This window comes from Vidua macroura, chromosome 15, assembly GCF_024509145.1.
Source record: "Vidua macroura isolate BioBank_ID:100142 chromosome 15, ASM2450914v1, whole genome shotgun sequence".
In the NCBI taxonomy this organism is placed as follows: Eukaryota; Metazoa; Chordata; class Aves; order Passeriformes; family Viduidae; genus Vidua; species Vidua macroura.
In genome coordinates, this window is record NC_071585.1 from 2798920 (window position 1) to 2819090 (window position 20171).

A 20171-nucleotide genomic window follows, 5' to 3' on the forward strand; every position below is an offset into this window, starting at 1 on the left:
CCTCCTTCTCCCTCAGCCATCTTAGGGAAATGTTTCCCTTCCCTGCAGTCTCCATTTTATGTTCCTGACGCAGAAAATAAAAAGGTCAGCACGGGGGGGAGGGAGGATGGGCTGGGGGGGATGCGGGATGTGCTGAGGCAGAGCTTGGCTGTGGTTTTTGGGGTGCCAGGGCGGGATGTGGGGCTGGAGAGGGGGGCACTGAGGGACTGGTACCCAGGGGGGTGCAGGGAGAGGGGCTGCAGGGGAGGGAGGGCAGGATCGGCCAGGGGGGAGGTGGAATTCCAGCTGGAATGCTGCTTGGAGCCCCCCTGGCAGCCCCCAGGGCTGGGTGGTGCCCCCTCCCTCCCTCCCTGCATCCCTCCCTGCCCCAGGATGCTGCAGCTGGATGCTTTTTTTAACCCCTGTCTCCACAGGAGGCTGAGCAGATCCCCCAGGCTGCCTGGAAGCAGGATGGAGCTCAGGATGGAGTTCAGGATGGAGCTCAGGATGGAGCTCAGGATGGAGCTCAGGATGGAGCTCAGGATGGAGTTCAGGATGGAGCTCAGGATGGAGTTCAGGATGGAGCTCAGGATGGAGCTCAGGATGGAGCTCGGCTTTCAGCCCTTGCCAGGCTCCCCAGCCCAGAGGGACTTTCCTGTTTTCATTGTTCGGGACACCGAGATCTGTCCTTGTTCTTTCTTTCCTTCCTGCCCGCACACGTTCATGAGGGGGAGGAGGTTGCCCCAGCTCCATGACCAACAAACCCTGGCAGCAGCACCTTTCCCAGCTGTGTGGAGAGTCCCAGCAGAGCTGCCAGCGCTTATGGAGCAATTGTTGTCATCATCCCGATTTGTGGGAGCTTTTTTTTTGTTCCTCATCGCTGCCTCCTCCGTGCTGAGCAGTGCTGAGGGGTGAGCAGGCACCCCCCAGTCCGGGATATGAAGCAGCCCAGGGGTCCAAGCTGCTCCAGTTTCACCCACCCCACCAGCCAGGGATGCTCAGGGATGGGCTCGGGGCTGTGGTCCCCTCCTGGCCCCCGCCTCTCTGCGCCCCGTGATGAGCACAGCGCATCTGTCCCTTCCAAAGGCCTCCTGGGGCTGTCTGTGTGGTTTCCAGGCTAAGGAGTGCAGTTTAGGGTTTGGGGAGGGTTTTTTTGTGGCACCTCACAGCTGAGAACCGAAGTGCTGTGCCCTCAGCTTCACAGGAGTGTGCTCAGAGATAATCGCTGGTGTCGGTGCATCCAACAAACTTCCAACCAGCCGGAGCCGCCAGCTCCAAAACCTGCCCGAGGTGGGGATTAAACACTTCCAAATTTGAGCCAAGTCCTTCAGAAACTTGAGCACAAAGCCCCTGGGAGAGCTGACTTGTCTCCGGTGTGTTCAGCTGAGTCTGCTCAGGCAGCTCATCCATCAGAGCCAGGGAGGGGGAGGAATCCCTGTGGGACCATTCCCAAATCTGCTCCTTCCACATCCTGCTTGTCCCTGTGCTTATCCTACACCCAGTTTATTCCAAACTCTTTTATTCCTTTCCTAAAACCCTGATTTCACAGCCAGATGGATCTTTTTGGTCAGTTTTCACCCAGCTCCTCCATCCCCTTCCCGCAGCCCCGCACGAGGATGCTCCTGGGCAAGAAAACAAACGCCACAAGAGCCGCTGTGCTTTCTGCGGACACTCAGATCGCTCAGAACGACTTTTCCTTTAAATATCCCGAGCTAAAGCTCCCTTTGTCTGGACGAAAATAGGTCAGTGATTCCGTGCGGGGCTGGCGGAGCGAGCGCTGCCCCAGGCGCCGGGCGGGCTCGGGAGGCTGGCGGAGGCAGCCCGGCCATAGGCCAGCGCCGGGGGAGGGATGCTCGCCCTCCCCGCCTTGTTACCGGGCAGGAGCGGCTCCGGGGCTGCGAGGGGGAGCAGCACCCCCTGCCCACGGCTCGCCCGGCATAGCTGGGCTTCCAGGATGCTTTTCCGCCTTTTCGTGATGTCTTTTTGGGACTACCCAAAAATAGAGAGCAGACGGAATGAAGGGAATAAACCCGGGTATATTTATTGAAGGGCCTTCAGGTACATTTAGGGCAGATGAAGCCCATGCAGGGGTGTTGGAACCCTGGATGCTGAGAATTTTGAACTTTCTGTGCTGAAAGGCACAGACCAGCAAGAGAGCACTGCATCTGACCTGAGGCTGTGGAGAGGGCTTCCAAAATTGATTAATAGCACAGATTATGAGACAGGGGCTTCCAAAAATGGCTTCCAAAATTGATTGATAGCAGATGATGAGACAGGGGCTGCACCCAAAAATGGTCACAGGCTTTCACACTTTTGTAAGTTGGGTCCATTTGCATATTGGGGGTTAATCTTCCAATTACAGCTTCGGGTAATGAAGTCATTGACCCCAAGTTTGCTCCCCACAAGTCACTGTTGTTCACATCTCTGGGGTCTGAGGCAGTGAGGTGTCCTTGATTGCCAGGCCTGGAGAGGAATTGTTTCCCAAAATGGGAAAGCAGCAGCTCACACTGTACATGGGGTTTAGAGTTCTACACTAAAGAACTGCAGGGTTACACATAGATGGAAGATACAAAAGCTGAAATCCTAAGGCAGATCCGTGCTCAGGGTGCAGGTTTTGGCGTTTGTGGCCATCCCAGGATGGGCACAGCCCCCGTTCCTGCTTGCTCCAGCCCGGGGTGAGGCACTGAGAGTTCAGGCACCGAGCAGGGAGTGCCCTGTGGGAAACACAGTGAAGGTAAGAAAAGTTTTAGGAAGGTGTGAAAGCAGGCCTCAGAAACAGAAAGGAAAAAAAAAAAAAAAAAGAAAAACCAAAAAACTTAAGAAAACTTAGAGCTAGCTGCAGCTGCAAATCTGGAAGTAGGAAAGTTACAATAGTACAGCAAGCAAGGACATGAAACAATAGCTTGAGTTTTAGGCTTGGCCAAGATAGACTTTAAGACTGCAGAAAAATATGCTTAGCAAGGTAGTAGAGGGTTTTAAGCTTAATAATAGAGTATTGTGTATTGTCAATAGACAGACAAGCAAGCATTGTGTGAAGCAGGTGTACGTGTGCTTTTAGTAGTTGGCTAGAACAATTACCTTTATTATTTATTTCTTTATTTTTTTTAATTATTAGCTTTAGCAATGTGTTATTGGCTAGAAAGTTTTTAAAACTGCTCTGTAACAAAGAAATCTTGGGCTGCTGCTGGCTGTGAGCTTTGCCACCTTTCATTTGAGGCTGATGCCACAATCAAGCTCCCGGAACGTGTCCCAGCAGTCCCTCCCGTTCGTGCAAACCCCCGGCACAACGCCCTGACCCCCCTCCTGGGCTGTGCAGCGAGGCCGCCGCAGGAAGGGTGGGAATCCTTTCCATGGAAAGCTGCTGGGACCATCCTGGCTCCCAGGGAACGGAGTCTGTGCCAGCCTGACCCTCTGCCACGCACGGGGGGCACTAACTGGGCTGGGGGGGTTGGGGCTGTGCTGCTGTGGGGCATCTCTGGGTCGCTCTTCCAGCACCAAACCTGCGAACGCTTTCCTGAATGTGAGAAACACACCTCACTATTTTTATCATTAAAAAAAAAAAAATATTATAAATTATATAATATAAAATTTATAATATATAATAGAATAGCGTATAGTATAATATACATTATATATAATATATAATATATAATATATATAATATATATAATATGTCATAGAACATAATATATATAATATATTATATATATTGTATATATGTATATATACTATGCATATATATATTGTATATATGGTGTATATTGTATATATTGTATATATTGTATATATTGTATATATGTATATATGTATTATACACTATATATTATACACTATATTCTATATTCTATATTCTATATTCTATATTCTATATTATATTATACACATATTATATAATATATAATGATATACATTTTTTTCTATTATAGATATAATACAATATATTATACCTATAATCTACATTATATGAATATATTATATATATTATATATCTTGTTATTATATATATTTATAAATTATTATATATAATTTCTATAAAAGTTTATTAAGGGATAAAATCCAGCGCTGGGCTGGATGCATACATGCATATTCATAGGAGTTTATACATATTCAAACATCCCTTTGAGTTTAGATGTTCTTTTGCTTGGTTTTAACCTTTGACTTGTCTTCATGATATCTTGTCGATTAAACCACTATATTTTATTTCTTCTTGTGCTTCCATCCTGTTTTATTTTCACTCTCTGGTAACGAGGCTTCATAAATTCTTCCTTTTTTGGGTGCTCTGGTTTCTGTTTCAGTTACCTTATCTTTCAGATAAGATAATTCCCGAATGTAGGAAATCACCTAATTATTTTACACCGTTTTCTGAATTAGTTATACGAAAGAGCATTTCAATATTTCACAGTTTATTACGCTATGGTCTAAAATAGTAAATATTTACACCATATAATAGCATTACACTATACAATAGTATATATTACACTATATTATAAAATATTTATAAAAGCTATAGGGTGCATACAGAAACTGACAGATTATATACATCAAAACCAGTAATTACAAATTGTACTGCATCAGGATTTTTGTGATCAATAATAACTTACAAAACAAAAGGTAATACACAACTATAAAACTAAATATAATAAACAACTATATTCGTTATTTATAACACCGAAGCTTTCCCCCCCGTGCCGTTCCATAAATCCCTGGGTTTGCAGTGTCTCATGCCGAGCTGGGACGTGCAGGTGGATTTTGTGGATGTGTCATGGTGTATGTGGTGGGTATCACCTGTGCATTGATTTAAGGAGATCTCTTTTTTCTAACCTATAAATTTTTACAATATTTTTGTGGCTCTGGCAATAATTTTTAGGAGGTGTGTGAGTGAAATATTTTGGTTTTAATACAAAATATTGCTCTTTTGGGGGGGATTTTGAATGTAACACAGCAAGGAAAATATAAGTGTAAAATAGGTGACAGGGGGAGGCAACCAGGAGAACCAGGAGAACTCAGAGGCTGAAGCTTTTTAATCAAATATTTTGGCTATGACGAGAATTTTAATCAGCCAGTTAGGAAAATTTGGGGTTTTTACTCTCTTTAACGAGGTTATCTCACTGAAGACATCGATGCATAGAGCACTTCTCCTGTGAGGGAAGGCTGAGACAATTGGGATTGTTCAGCCTGCAGAAGAGAAGGGTTTGGGGACACTTCAGAGCCTAAAGGGGCTCCGGGAGAGCTGGGGAGGGACCGGGGACAAGGGATGGAGGGACAGGACAAGGGCTCGTGATTTTAGCTAAAATTGGGGGATTCAGATTGGATACAGGGGGAAAATCCTTCTGGGAGGGTGGGCAGGCCCTGGCACAGGGTGCCCAGAGCAGCTGGGGCTGCCCCTGGATCCCTGGCAGTGCCCAAGGCCAGGCTGGACAACCTTGGAGCAGCCTGGGGTGGTGGAAGGGGTGGAACGGGCCGGTCCCTTAAGGCCCCTTCCAGCCCAAATATTCTGTGACTCCGTGTGACTTTTCACACAAGCAAGGTGCTCTCAGCAGCTTCTCCTAAGAAAAAAATTCCATTTATTCCTGCTTTTTCCCCCACTCCACCTGCCGCTCTGTGCTCCTTGCAGCATCTCTGCGTTTCCCCTGGTGTTCAAGGTGCCCAGCCAGCCTCACACGCACAAATTTATCCTCAGCGTCTGCTGCTTGTGCTAAACATCAGCTACAGCAGGAAAAGTTCCTTTTTCAGATGCGGGGAGGAGGAATAAATAGGAGAAAAGAGAAAAAAAGGAGAAGGGAATTTCCCCAGTGGCCACCTGGGATGAGAAGCAGCAGGAGCCCCTCACTAATCCCTTTCTCCAGAGTCCCCCAGGTACTTCTCCCAGTCTCTGAACTTCCCCATTGGCACTCCCGAGGCTGGAAGTGTTGATTGGAGCAGGCTTTGATTAGGAGCAGCGCTAATTACCCGTTCAGCCCAGCCTGCTGAGCCCTGGCTGATGATTAGCGCTGCGTTTAATGACCCTTGTCCTCTTTTGTTGTCGCCTGAGGGTCCTGGGGTGAGGTCGGAGCGCAAAGAAAGGGCAGGAAAAGGGAGAGGAGCATTCCCAGCCGCTGTAATTAACTCTTCTAATCGCTCCCCACTGCCACACACAGCACGGGGCCGGGCTGATTTTAAGATAAGGGTTAGAGATCTGCAGCTTAGGGCACTGTGTGGGCTCAGGGTTACTCTTAGGCCTGGATTTGGCAGCTTTCCCAAGGAAAAAGCCGCTGGAAAATCTCTTCTGCCTGGTCTGCCTGCCCCACACCCTGTCTGGCAGCAGGGCCTTTATTTTCATAGTCTCCTTTCCTTTCCCATCCTGCTTCCTGGGAATGGTTTTTAGTTACGACAAGCCAGAGATTAATTTAAATCCTGAAAAAAAAAAAAAAAAATAAAAGACTACCAGCGACTTTCACCTCCTTGGACATCAATTATTCCCCTTGGACAGATGAATTCCAGCTTTTTCCCCTAAATTTCCAGATAAACTGACTGTCCCTGTAGGGAAGGCAGCTTTAGCATCACATTTCGATGTGGGGAGCATCTAGATGAGGGAATTTTGGACTTGATGGATTTTAAAGATCCAAGCAATATTTTTCTTTATATATATGTTCTAGAAAATCTATGTTCCCTGCCCTTGTTCCCATTCAGAACTGTGGTTGCTTGGCTTCACACCCCCATCCTGCTTTTTTTAAAGGCAGGAAAAAGGAGAGTTAAGAGCTCCCTATTTATCTTCCCAAAATATCCCGAGAGGATCTCAGTTGTCCTGGATTTTTCACAGAAATCCTGGGTTGTCCACATTGGAGAAATCTGGTCTTTGAAATGGGAAAAGTTTAGTGGAAAAAGTCATTTTCTTTGGATACATTTAATTTCAAACAGAAATAAAAAAATTTTGGCTGCGCAATGTCAGTAGGAAAATCTCATTGTGATTTTTTTCCCCCTTTCTGCAATGCAAGAAGTCAAATCGAAGCTGTCAAAACTAAAAAAAAGTCTCCTACAGAAGAATTTAAGTTTCCCCAGTCCTGTTTAGCCCTGCTGGGGGATAATGGGGGAGAAGGAAGTGGGGTGGGAATGGAGAGAGCAGAGTCCTGACCCGGGGATGGGGCTCCCAAAAACCAGGACCTCGAAGGAGAAACAGGACAGTGGAAAATAAACCCACAAGGTTTGAGAAGCACAGGGAGGGTGGAACACCTTGGAAATGGCTGCTCCTGTAATTTTTTTCCTTTAATTGATCAGAGCACTATTTTTACCCGTTCAGATGCACTCAGGGCTTAGAGGCTGCTCTCTGGGGAGGATGATGATCCTGTCCGTGCTGATTCATTCAGCCCCGGCTCAGGATCTTTCTGGAAGCATCTCCTGTGCCCAGGTGTCAGAGTTGAGATGGAGACAACACAAAGCAACAACACACTCCATTCTCAGAAGGCTTCAGACCTGTTTTGATCATAGCATGCATGATTTTTATACATTCTTACAAAACTCATAGGTTTACACTTCACTCATTGGTCACGAGAGACAAACAAAGTGCTCATTGGAACAGGCAGCTGCAGGTTTCTCTTATTTCTCCTTTCTTTCTTGGTTTCTGTGTCAACGACCTTGGTAGAAAAGTCTTTCAGAGGTAAACATGGAACCTCTTATCAAACATGGATCCTCTTACCAAACATGGATCCTCTTATCAAACTTCTCTCTGGCCCACTGAAGTCGCTGTAAAACCTCTTCCACACCCAGCTGTGTGTAACCTGTCTGGAGTTGGCACCCTGAAATTCTCCTTCCTGCTCCTCAGCTCCTGGATATCTCTATAAATCCATTTCTGGCCCCAATAATGGACACTCAGGTGAGATCTTGTAAAGAGGGCAGGGTTAGATTCGATTTCAGAAAGATTAGGTTAGACTTTAGGAAGCTTAGATTAGGTTTTAGGAAGGTTAGATTAGATTTGAGGAAGAAATTCCTCCCTGGCAGGGTGGGCAGGCCCTGGCACAGGGTGCCCAGAGCAGCTGTGGCTGCCCCTGGATCCCTGGCAGTGCCCAAGGCCGGGTTGGATGGGGCTTGGAGCAGCCTGGGACAATGGGAGGTGTCCCTGCCGTGGCAGGGCTGGGATGGGATGAGCTTTAAGGTCCTTCCAACCCAAAAGCTGGGCCAGGGATGGGGTCTGAGTCAGAACTGCTCTGAAGACAGAATCTGCCCGTTCAGACAATGCTCCTGCTGCTGTAACAAGCTGGGAAGCAGCACAAGAGCAGCTGTTTCTCATTAAGTGCCTGTTTCCAGTCCTGTGGGGCTCCAAAAAGCAGCAGGTCTCTCCGTGAGCTGCGCAGGGCCTGGGGCACAGCCGTGCTCAGAGAGGCTCAACTCGGGAAGCATCTCTTGATCTCTGCTGAAACACGTCTTTGCCTCATCCTCCTGCTGGTTCCTGTGCTTGTCACCGTGCTGGGCCGTGCCTCGGGCCAGCAGGACACAAATGTCTGACAGGCTGAGGCCTGCGGGGCTGCAGGAGTCCTTTAATGCTCCCTGCAGCTGATCCTGCAGGCGGGAGCTCAGCATGGCAAGGCAAAGCTCCATCCCTGGCAGGGCTGCTGCCTGCACAGCCCCTGCACCTGCCAGGGGGCACAGATGGGTTTGGGCTGGAGGGGACCTTTGAAGGCCTCTGGTCCCCCCCCTGCCATGGCAGGGACACTTTCCAACACCCCAGGCTGCTCCAAGCCCCATCCAACCTGGCCTTGGGCACTGCCAGGGATCCAGGGGCAGCCACAGCTTCCCTGTGCCAGGGCCTGCCCACCCTGCCAGGGAGGAATTTCTTCCTAAAATCTACGCTAAGCTTCCTAAAGCCTAACCTAACCTTTCTGAAATCAAATCTATCGCTGCCCTCTTTACAAGATCTCACCAGTGTCCATTATCGGGGCCAGAAATGGATTTATAGAGATATCCAGGAGCTGAGGAGCAGGAAGGAAAATCTCATGGTGCCACTGCAGACAGGTTACACACAGCTGTGCCAGGGCCTGCCCACCCTCCCAGGGAATAATTCCTAATTCCCAAAATCCCATCCATCCCTGCCCTCTGGCAGTAGAAGCCATTCCCTGTGTCCTGTCCCTCCATCCCTTGTCCCAAGTCCCTCTCCAGCTCTCCTGGAGCTTCTTTAGGCCCTGGAAGGGGCTCTGAGCTCTCCCTGAAGCTCTCTGAGCTTCTCCTCTCCAGGTGAGCACCCCCAGCTCTGCCAGGCTGGCTCCAGATCAGAGGGGCTTCAGCCCTGGGAGCAGCTCCGTGGCCTCTCTGGACTCACCCAGCAGCTCCAGCTCCTTCCTGTGCTGCCTTGTGCAGGCTGCCCTAGAGCAGAGGCTGGACAGAGCTAAAGAATAAAGTAGGAATTTATTAAAAGGCCTCCATGGATCCACCTTGGGCAGCACAAGAGCCCAGCCAGGGCTGCACCCAAGATGAACCAAAATGGTCCCAAAAATGGATTCAAGGTCTCTCACTGTGATCAGCTCTGCTCCATTTGCACCTTGCAGTTCATTGTCCCATTCCAGCTTTAGCCCAGGCACTCCCATCCTGCTTGTTTTTCTCTCTCCAGCCCACGCTGTTTGTGCTCCTGGGCCTGAGGTTTGGATCATTTGTCCTTGGTGCCCAGCTGGAGAAGGAATTGTTTTGTCTCCCTGCTCTGTGCACAGAGCTCACCATCCCATAATAGAATGACAGCCCAGACCCACACACTAAAGCAGCACAGAATGTGAAAATAGAAAAGCTGAAACCTGAGGCATCACCTGTGCTGTGCCCCCAGGGCTGGATGCTCCAGGTGGGGCTCCAGGAAGAACACCAGAGGATTTCCAGCTCCTGCAAGCCCCTGCTGCTGGCAAGGCTCCCAGTACCTCCTGCACGATCCTGTTTTCCTGATCAGATGTTTTCCTGACCAGACTTCCTCACATCCATCTCCAAAAAACACAGTCCTGGGATCCGAGTGATCCCAGGGCAGGCGAGGTGATTACTGGGGGTGGGGAACAGGGAGCTGGATCTTGGCAGCTCCGAGCAAAGACAATTTTAGCTCCTTGCTGAGTCTGCAAAGCCCGAGGCTGCATCCCAAAGATGCTTTACTTGAGTGGCTGCAGTGGAAACCTTTTTATTCTGAAAGCTGTGGCTGTGCTGGGCTGTGCAGGGAGGGAATTATTGATGGAATAACGGGATGTGATGCCTGGCAGGAAGGATACTGATTGTTCTGTCCGGGATGAAAGGCTGCTGCTGCTGCTGCTGAGTCAGTGGCGGGAGGAAGGAAAGCAGGAGCAGGATGTGGAGAGCAGATGCATCCGTCCCCGAGGGGCTGAAAACTCTCCTGAGCCCCCAGTGCTCTGCTCTGCCTTACCTGCTCTAACATTGGCATTCAGCTCCAAATCTTCTCCTCACCCCCCAGTAAATCCCAGCCCCTCCCTCGTGCCAGGCTGCACTGGAGCTGGGCACTCCTCAGAATCTCTTTACTGTTCAAACTCTCAGTCTTGAAACAGCTTCAAGCAAATCCAAAGGAATCCCCCTTTTTTCTCTCCTTGGAGACTGGTAAAATATTCAGATCTTCCCTGGTGAGTGTGACCCAGACCAAAGGACTGTAAAAGAAGCATGGGGAGAGCTTCAGTGCTGCCTTGGGGAGCATTTATGCTGCAGAGAGCTCAGATCTGCCTGGGAAATGCAGGGGAGCATCAGTGTGATGAGCTTTGCCCGTGCTCTGAGCACACACCCCCCATCCAGGGGCAGGAAGGATGAAGGATCACATTTCCCAGGAGATCTGCTGCTCAGAAACTGCCTGAAGCAATTCATTATCTTTTGGGGGGCTTGTTTGCCTGGATCTAAAGAGGGGGGATGAGTCCCACTCCTGGCAGGGAGGTCAGAGGGGTTCTCAGAGGGTACAGCTGGAGTCCTGATGACTCCAGGATAGAAACTGCTCCTGCTTAGAGCAAATATTTTAGGAATGTCCTTCTCTATTTTTATGACTTTTTTTTTTTCAGTGTCTGCTGAGAACTTGAAGAAAAGCTTGAACAGGACAAGAGGATGGATTTTGAATATGTAGTGGAATATTCTGAACTCCCCAGCTAACACAGATAAGATAAGAGTGACAAATCTGTGGGGGAAAATGGACAATATCCTTTGCTTTTGAGGAGAAAAACGTTTCAAAGAGGATGCGAGCTATGACAAAAGGAGGCCATTTCCCCTCGTCCACCCTTCCCACAGGAGGTGCAAATGTCACCCCAGCACTGAGCAGATTAGGCTGGGTTCATCTTTGAGTGCCCTTGAGCTTCTCTGTGCCAGGGCCTCACCACCCTCCCAGGGAAGAATTCCTCCCCAGTATCCATTTCCAGCTGCCCTGCCATCACCAGGGACATCCTTAACTGGAGCAGATTTCTCAGAGCCCCACTGCTCAGCTCTGCCATGCTCCTCACTCCCCTTTTAAAGAGGATTTAACCCCTTTTGTGTGGTTTTCCCCGCTCCCACCCATCACAGCAGCTGTTCCTCCTGTCCTCCAGGAGCTGCCGTGGACAGTCAGGAAATTCAATCTGCAGAGCAAAGCTGGGGAGGGAGGAGGCAGAGGAGAAGCAGCGGCAGTGAGAGCAGCAGGGAACAGCTGCTGGACATGGCTGGGATGCAGCTGGGTGCTCGGGGCAGCAGGAGCTGTGGGCTGCATGCAAAGAGAGCTACAGACGAGAGAGGGATGCTCTGGAGCTGGGTTCCCAAGGATGGAGACTTGGGGCACCACAAGGGGCAACTTGCTGAGAGGAGAAGCCTTGAAAGCAGCAATTTCAGGTTTGCCTGCAGAGCTCCACCTCCATCTGAGGGACACCTCACAGCAGCCCCATGGCTGTGCAAAGCCTGCTGAGCTCCAGAGAGCCTTCTCCCCGCCCAGAGGCTTTTTGGCCATAAAAAATGCAGCGATTTGCATCCCAGCCCAAAGGCTGAGCACCCCTGCAGTGCTGCACTCCTGCACTCCATCTCCTCCTGGATTTCCTGGGAAGCTCAGTGGGTGTCAGCACCAGAACTCTTTTCCCTTTTCCCAAGCTGTGATGCTGTGCCAGAATCCTCTATTCCAACCACACACGTTTCACATTTATTTCAAATGTGGTTTAAAAGGGAGGAGGGGGACAGGCCATAAATATTCTTTCCCAGTGCTGTTGCCTGAGCCTGGGAATACCCAAAGGAGTGGAATGGCCCCCGTGGGTTGGCTCTGTGGGACAGACCTGTGCAGCCCCAGGTGGCTCTTTCATCACCCCAAGTGTGTCTGTACCCCTGGGTGTGTAAATCCTCCCCTGGCAGGCAAAGTTTTGGGGAGCAGAGAGGACCTGGCCCCACTCCTAGCACTGCCCATATTTTCATATTTCCTCTTTCCTCCCTGGCTCTGTGCATGCTCAGGAACATGGGTGCAGAACAAACCCTGTCATTTTGTGATGAAGCAGCCATTTCCTTCACATTTTTCCTACATGACACGAAATTTGGATGTTACTGAGTGTAAGTTTGGAAACCTCCTGAGCCTGCAGCCGCTCCAGGCACAGACCTGGAATGGTGACCCCTCTCAGCAGTTGTGGTTGAATTCAACCTTCTGCTTGGCCCAGGAGGTGTATGTGGCTCTGCATGTCCCCTGCTGTCCCCACGGCGTGGGCTTGCTCCCTGCTACCAGATGCATTCTTTGCTTCCAACATATGGCCTCAATTACTGTCCCTCTGCCTTGATTTCCTGCCTCTCCGGCTTTCCTGAAACTCATCCCCTCCTCCTGGCAGCTGGAACTCCTGCAGTGAGATGCTTTGCAAGCTCTCACATTCCTCCCTCCCTGCCTGCCTCCCTCCTGCTGCTCTGCTGCCTCTGACGAGGGGGTCCTGATGCAGAGCAGGCACAGATGAGGCTCAGACCCCCCCAGGTGCTGTCACCGAGCCCAGGAGCCCCAAGGGCCTGGCTGGCCACAGCCAAACTGCCCAGCCCAGGGTCCAGCAGGGCTTTGTCCCAGCTCCTCTGGATAGAGATCCCTCCTCCCTCTGCACCCATCCCACACCACCCTGCAGTTTTCAGCCTTGCTTGATTTGCAAGGCTCAGGCTTCTTTTTATTGCCATCCCCTCCCGAGGCCGGGGGCTTTCCAAGCCTCTGCCCTTTGAAAGGAGCATCAAACCACTCCGGGTTTCCCCTGGGCACTGCTTGGCCTCTTTCCCGGGCATTTACCCCTGCAGAAAAGCCATGTGCCCGTGGCTTCTGCCTCTCCAAGCTTTGGAGGAGGGGAGAGGGCTCTGTCAGCGGCTCCTGGTGGGAAATGGATTTGTAGAAAACTCAGAACTTGACAGAAAGCTCACACAGTGTGTATCTGTATGCAAACCTTGAGATAAGAAATGCTTATCTTAGAAACGCCATGGAATAGGACAGACATTGTTCAGAGCTAGAAAAAAGTTTCAAAGGATGGCCTTGCAAATAAGACTGGATACTTTAGAGAGATAGAACTATGAAAGTGCATTGTAGTAGGACCCACGAGGGGTCATTTTAGATGATTGGCTTTAAGGCATTTACAGCGTGGCGTGGCAAAAGCTGATAAGCCAAGAAACTCTTATAATGTGTTGTAATTAAGAAATAATTGGCTTCTGATTGTGATGGTGTGAATTGTAACATCTGTATTGTCTCACCCTTCACATGAGACTGAAATTGGAATAAAAGTTTTTAAAACGCCTCTCAGTTGCCCCATCTTTGGGTCAGACAAATCCAGCAGCTCCTCAGCCCCTTCCTGCTGCTGGGGGGAGCCCCAGGCCCTGCAAATCTGAGGAATCTGAGCTTGTTCAGGGCTCAGGGGGAGCTGGGAACAGTTAAATCCCACAAATGAAGCAGTTAATGATTCCCATCCCCTTGCTGGCACGGTTCAGGTTTTGGAAGGGGGTCTGGCCAGCAGCTGTGCCAGCAATTGTAGCTCCAAAAGAGCATTTTCTTTCTGTGTCAGCTTTCATCCCTGGCCCCTCTGCATTCCCCTGGTGCCTGCAGATGCCAGAGTTTCCAGGACTCCTGCTGCTCCAGGCCCCTGCGACTCTCCCCTCCCACCCCACGATGCAGTTGTGTGATGGGGAGGGGGTGAAGAAGGCACTGCTGGCTCCGTGTTTGCTTCCTCTTCCTGTCCCATCCCTCCCTAAGTGTGGGAGAGCCTTTTTCCCGGGATAAAACTGGCTCGGCAGCATTTGGGAATGGCAGGAAAAGCCAAGAAACTGCACCTCTGAGTGCAGCTGTGCAGGGGAGCAGTTTGGGGATAATAACATCTACAGCTGAGCAGCCACAGCCACGTTCAGCTGCAGCAGCCCCATTGAATAATAAGGTTTATATATCGTATATATTAATTTTACCCATATTAAATTTTGCAAACTAAGTATTTTTATAATATACAAATAATATATTTTTACAATATAGAAATATTGTAAATAGAATATATTTTACATATAATATACATTTTCTATAATACAATATATATATTTTTACAATCTAGAAATATTGTAAATAGAATATATTTAACACATACTATATATTTAATAAATAAAATAAAACAAATAATATAATAAATATATTTTTACAATATAAAAATATTGTAAATATTTAAAAACTGTATTATAATAAGCCTGGACACTGGTTTCTGATTTTCTGGTTGAGCAATGCCAGCAGGAGCATCATTGATGGAGTCACCATCTCTGGGAGTGTCCAAAAAGTGTGGATGTGGCACTTAAGGACGTGGTTTCGAGGTTAACGCAGTGGTGCTGTGAATTTGATGATATTAAAGTTGTCTTTTCCAACCTTAACGATTCTGTGATCCCCTGAAATGTGTGGCACCTCCCTCAATTCCTCCTCACCTTCTCCTGATGCCTCTTCCTGTTGCAAGCAGAGGTGGAAGCACGGAGAAGGAAAAGTCCAAATTTCTGAAATCAAATACAAAGCGTTTTTAGAAATCCTGGAGTGCACAAAAGCTGGAGGGGCGTGGATGGAGCACAGAGGCGAGGATCCAGGTCACAGCACCCTTCCACACCTCTCGAGTGGTTTGGATGAGTTCATTCCGGAGTTCCCACAGGGCCACCACGCTGTCTCACCCTGTCTCACCCTTCCCAGCTCCCCAAACCCACCCCAAGGCGTGTCAGACCCCCAAAAGCCCCAGCAGGTGCCAGTGGCTCAAACCTGCCCCCAGAACTCTGAGGGGTGAATTTGGGCAGGATTGTCCCTGCCAAACCCCGGCGCTGGGGCTGCCTCCTCCCCGGCACACCCCAAAGCTTCAGGGCTGTGAACAGGCACCCCAAAGCTTCATGGGGCTCGGGGCTGTGAACCGGCAGCCTCAGCCCCTCCGCCTCCCCTCACTAGCCCCAGAGGCGGCTCTGGTAGCCAGGTTTCACGGCCCCACGCTGGTGCTGTGCCCGCGCTGTGGTTTTGGGGTGCCGGCAGGTGGCAGCCTGGGCAGGCGGCACGGGCAGCCTCTCGCAGATGTTTAATGGGATTTCAGAGCTCTGGGATTCATCGGGAGCTGTTGTCACGGAAACGGGATCTGCGAGAGCCCGGCCGCTCGGCGTTAACCCCCTCGGTGCCGGGGAGGATGCGCCAGAGTGGAGCGGTCGGTGCCGGGAGTTCCCAACCCCCGCTTGGCTTTGTAGGGTCAGCTGTTTTATTTAGGATTGCCGTTCTAATTGCCTTTTAAAATCTGCCTTAGTGCTGCTGGAGCCCCGGTGCTCCAGGAGGGATGTCCTGTCCCCTGCCTGCGTGTCCTGCTCCTCTCCTCTTCAAGTTTGGGAGGTTCCTACACCAAAAAATGCTGGACCTGTAGGTGAGGTTGAGTGCCCGTCTCCCATCTTGGGGGGAAATATCCTACTAATGCCTGCTCCCAGCACATCCCACCCTGCTGGGCAACTCCTCTGGGGCTGGGGCTGGACAGGAGAGGGCACCAGAGCTGCGCTGCCACGGGGGTGGTGGCCACGCATGTGTCACCCCCGCACGTGGCTCCCCCCGGGGTGACAGCCCTGCCGGTGGGGAGGACGAGCAGCTGTGGCCGGGGCTAATCTCCTTAGGGCTGAGCAGCAGCACGGGAGTGAAAGGGAGATTAGAGGGCAGGGGGGCTCTGGCAGCCCGGGATGCTCAGTGGAGAGGCACGAGGAGACAACTGGGCCGAGCACAGAGGGAGAAGAACCTGGGGGAGACGAGAGGAGCAGCCAGAGAGGCCTCAGTGGGCAGCAATTACCAGCTGGGGGCTCAGAGGAAGGGAAAGGCTTTAGGAACATGCCCAAAAATCCTTGTGGAGCATCCCCCACCTCCTTCTCCCCAGGAGGAAGGTGTTGCCAGGCAGGCTGGGCTCCAATCCATTCCCTCCCATCCAGAGGGAGGAATTAGATGCGTTTCCACCCCCCCACACACCCCATCACACTCAAGGGCATGAAAACATTCCCTGAAGCATATTCAGAATGGAAACCCACTGGATTTACCCTCCCCCAGAAGGACATGGGATATTTGCTGTCCTTTCCTAGGATAGGGACAAGATGGCATTTCCTGGAGCAGAGCAGGGTGTGAGGCTGCTGCTCACAGGGGCTCCCTGAGGGGTTCCAGGCCTGGGCTCCATTCCCTGCTCCTGCACGCTGGTGGCTGGTGTTTCCCTTGCCCGTGGCTAACGGGGCACAGTGATGGATGTTCCACGGGAAGTCCTGCAGTCCTGCCCTGTGGAAGAGGTTTTACAGCGACTTCAGTGGGCCAGAGAGAAGTTTGATAAGAGGATCCATGTTTGATAAGAGGTTCCATGTTTACCCCTGAAAGTATTTCCTACCAACACAGAAACCAAGAAAGAAAGAAGGAGAAATAAGAGAAACCTGCAGCTGCCTGTTCCAATGAGCACTTTGTTTGTCTCTCGTGACCAATGAGTGAAGTGTAAACTTATGAGTTTTGTAAGAATGTATAAAAGGCATGCATGCTAGAATAAAAACAGGTCTGAAGCCTTCTGAAAATGGAGTGTGTTGCTTTGTGTTGTTTCCATTTCTACCACGACACTGCTGGGGCAGGGGAGCGTGCCAGGGCAGGAGGTGCTCACCGAGCTGTGTCTCTGCTGTGCTCCGTCCCACAGGGAGCTCCAGGGCTGGAAGGGATGGAAAAAAGCAGTACCTGCTCTTATTTGTAGTGTTTGTTCCTTCCTCTCAGCTGTCAAGGAAACCATGGCATGGGCCACATACCCAGCTGGGGTTGCTGTGGTTGCTGACGTGTTCTGGCCTTTTAATCCGGATCCAAAATAGCTTCTCCACCCTCCGTTTGTGCTGGCTGACAGAGCACCTTCCACGGTGCCATCGTCTGTTCTCCTGCCTGGGAATGAGGCCTGGAATGCCAAAGTGTTTCTTAGAATCATAAAATCACTGAGTAGTTTGGACTGAAAGGGACATTTAAAGGTCATCTGGTTCCAGCCCCAACCACCTTCCACCAGGGTAGAAAAGTGGGGAGGAAGATCTCTCAACCAGGCATTTGGAAAAAGAAAACCAGAGTAGAGAGGTAGAAGTGGTGATGCTACAACTTTTCTATTTCTCACACAGGAGGAGGAGAAAGGTCAGGAGAAGCATGAAGAGAAATCTCCGAAGTTTCCACAGCCTAGGCTGGCAGTGGGATTTTTGTTCATCTTTTACAGGCAGAAAAGAGCAGGGATTTACAGTAACACTGAGGGGCTGGAGCGTGTCCAGGGCAGGGAACGGAGCTGGGAAGGGGCTGGAGCCCCAGGAGAGGCTGAGGGAGCTGGGAAGGGACTCAGCCTGGAGAAAAGGAGGCTCGGGGGGACCTTGTGGCTCTGCACAGCTCCTGACAGGAGGGGACAGCCGGGGGGGTCGGGCTCTGCTCCCAGGGAACAGGGACAGGAGGAGAGGGAACGGCCTCAGGCTGGGCCAGGGCAGGCTCAGGGTGGATTTGGGGAAAATTTCTTTACTGAAAGGGTGGTCAGATCCTGGAACAGACTGCCCAGGGCAGGGGTGGAGTCACTATCCCTGGAAGTGTCCAAAGGCCACATGGATGTGGCACTGGGGACACGGCTCAGTGGTGACCACAGCAGTGGTTGGACTCGATGATCTCAGAGGCTTTTCCAACCTAAACAATTCTGTGATTGTAACGGGCTCTTCTGCCTTTTGGCCTCACTGGGGCCCAGGGTTAATCTGTGCTTAGCACGGCCTTGCTGACCCATCAGCCACAGCAGCTTGGGCCCTGCGTGGCTGACGTGTCCTGGTGCTGTGACACGCGGGGTGTCCCCGTCCCTCCTCCCTGGCGGGATCAGCTGTAGGCACATACGGCCCCAGCACCACATGTGTGCCCAAATGCCACCTCAGCTGGTGGTGCCAGTGTTCCCTGTGTCCCACTGACATCTCCCTGAGCTGGTTTCACCCCTCCAGCTCTTTCCCAGAGGATCACTGTGTGCTCGGACCACAGGAATCTCTCCCACTGTAATCAAAACCCTGAGGGGACACTGACCGCTGTCTCAGCCGTTCCAGACCCAACTTCCCTTGGAGGGGGAGGATTTCCCCTTCCACAGCTGCAACAACAAGGGGCCCTGCCCCACTGTCTGCAGGGTGCAGGGGACACAAGGGCTCCACTCATGGCAGTAGGAGCCAGAGCAGGGAGTCCCAGGCCCATGAGCCTGAGCTCTGCCTATCCCCATGGGATTTCCTCCTCCCAACCCTTGGGTTTTCCCTTTTCCTGCTCTTTTCAGAAGGTGATTTCAGGGCAGGGTGGCATCTGCGTGGTCCTGTCGTGGCTGAACCCTGGTGAGGTGCTAAACACCAGCAGCTGCTCAGTGACTGAACACCTGCCAAGGGGAAGTGATGAATGAATTCCTTAATTTGCTTTGTTCAGGCTCAGCTCTTCCTTTATCTATTAAACCACCTTTATATCAACCCTCAGCCATCCAGCTCTGCCCCCATCCTGCTGTGGGCACTGAGGGAGGGCTGTGTGGGGCAGAGCTGCCCACTGGGGTTAACCCAGCCCAGCTGCCAGGCCTGTGCTGGGTCTGGCATTGCTCTGCGTGGGATCCTGCTGGAGCCAGTGCTTCCCTGAGCCCTCCTCCCCGTGGACCTCCTGTCTGATGCTCTCTGCAGCCCTCCCAGTGGGGTTCTCCTTCAGCTGTCAGGGCATTTCTCCACTCCCCGTCACGGCTGTGAGGAAGGCAGGAGGAGCTCAGCGTGGGAGCCGTGGCAGCTCTGATCTCCATTCCCACCCTGCCCAGGCAGCTGCAGCTCCATCCCCAGAGTGGGGAGGAAGGGGAAAAGCTGTGGGGCTGCTGCTTGAAGGAGCTGTTGTGGGGGAGTGAGGTCAGGGGGAGGGAAAAGCTGCAGCATCATCCATGGAGACGTGAGGACCAGGGCAGGGTGTAGCGATGGATCTGAACAACTCAGACTGCAGTGTGCACCAGCCATTCCGCTTGTAGCTGCTCTTATCAGAATCTTCTCAGGGCCCTCTGGAATTCATCAAGGTTATTAAGACATAAACTGTGCTAAAATAAGAAAGAAGAAGCTTAGAAACAGAATTCCAAGACCACAAGAACTGGCTAACAGGGAGCAGTGAAGCACCTGGACTGTGACCGGTCAGAGACTGAAACAAGAGATGTGGGACTCCAGGCAGCTCCTCAAAATGTTTATTGTACAGGAGATTTTACAGCACTCTTGGGTCCTGGGTGACAGAGCCTACAGCTGACAGCCACAGCCACAGGCAAGCCTGAAGCCCCTTTAGTCGTGGCTACAAAGGATTATATATTTGTCTTTGCTGAGCATCTTAACCCATAACAACCCATCAGCATCACACACAGCACCTTTGCTGTCACCTGCAGCCTATCATAACTGCCCTCATTGCCATATTGTGCCCATTACTATCCAATCACCTGAGTTAGAGAGTTACAGCTTCAGCTTAAAGTTGTTTTTCAGTTTTCTTGCAGTGGAAAAATCTTAGATCTTTTTTCTGCTTGCCACATTGGCATGTCTGTTTCTTGTGCTATCTTCTGCTTTTCCTAAGATCTATTTCTGTTTGGTAAAAACATCTTTTTTTGTTTGTGGTCAACATATCCTTTGCTCTAAGTCATAAAACCTCCTTCCAGCTTGACTTGACCTTTGCTTTCTTAGTTGTCCAGTAAGACTGGCTCAGCAATTGTCAATTTACACATCTGTTGTTCTTCTGTATCAAAACTTGCTTCCATCTCTATTCTGTTCTCAGAGATCTT

The 20171-nt window shown here is 50.7% G+C and overlaps 1 protein-coding gene across 2 annotated transcripts; it reads left to right on the forward strand.

Annotated features, from left to right (window-relative positions):
• Window positions 1-13950, forward strand: LOC128814871 (uncharacterized). 2 transcript variants are annotated; one of them, XM_053991163.1, is made up of 2 exons: window positions 1-84; window positions 10974-13950. In XM_053991163.1, exon 2 carries the CDS (start codon window positions 11646-11648, stop codon window positions 12684-12686), a length of 1041 nt encoding a protein of 346 aa, XP_053847138.1. In that variant the 5' UTR covers window positions 1-84; window positions 10974-11645; the 3' UTR covers window positions 12687-13950. The 2 variants fall into 2 exon arrangements, with proteins under 2 accessions (XP_053847138.1, XP_053847139.1); XM_053991164.1 differs by lacking the exon at window positions 1-84 and adding an exon at window positions 1228-1721.
• The last annotated feature ends 6221 nt before the right edge of the window (window positions 13951-20171 follow it).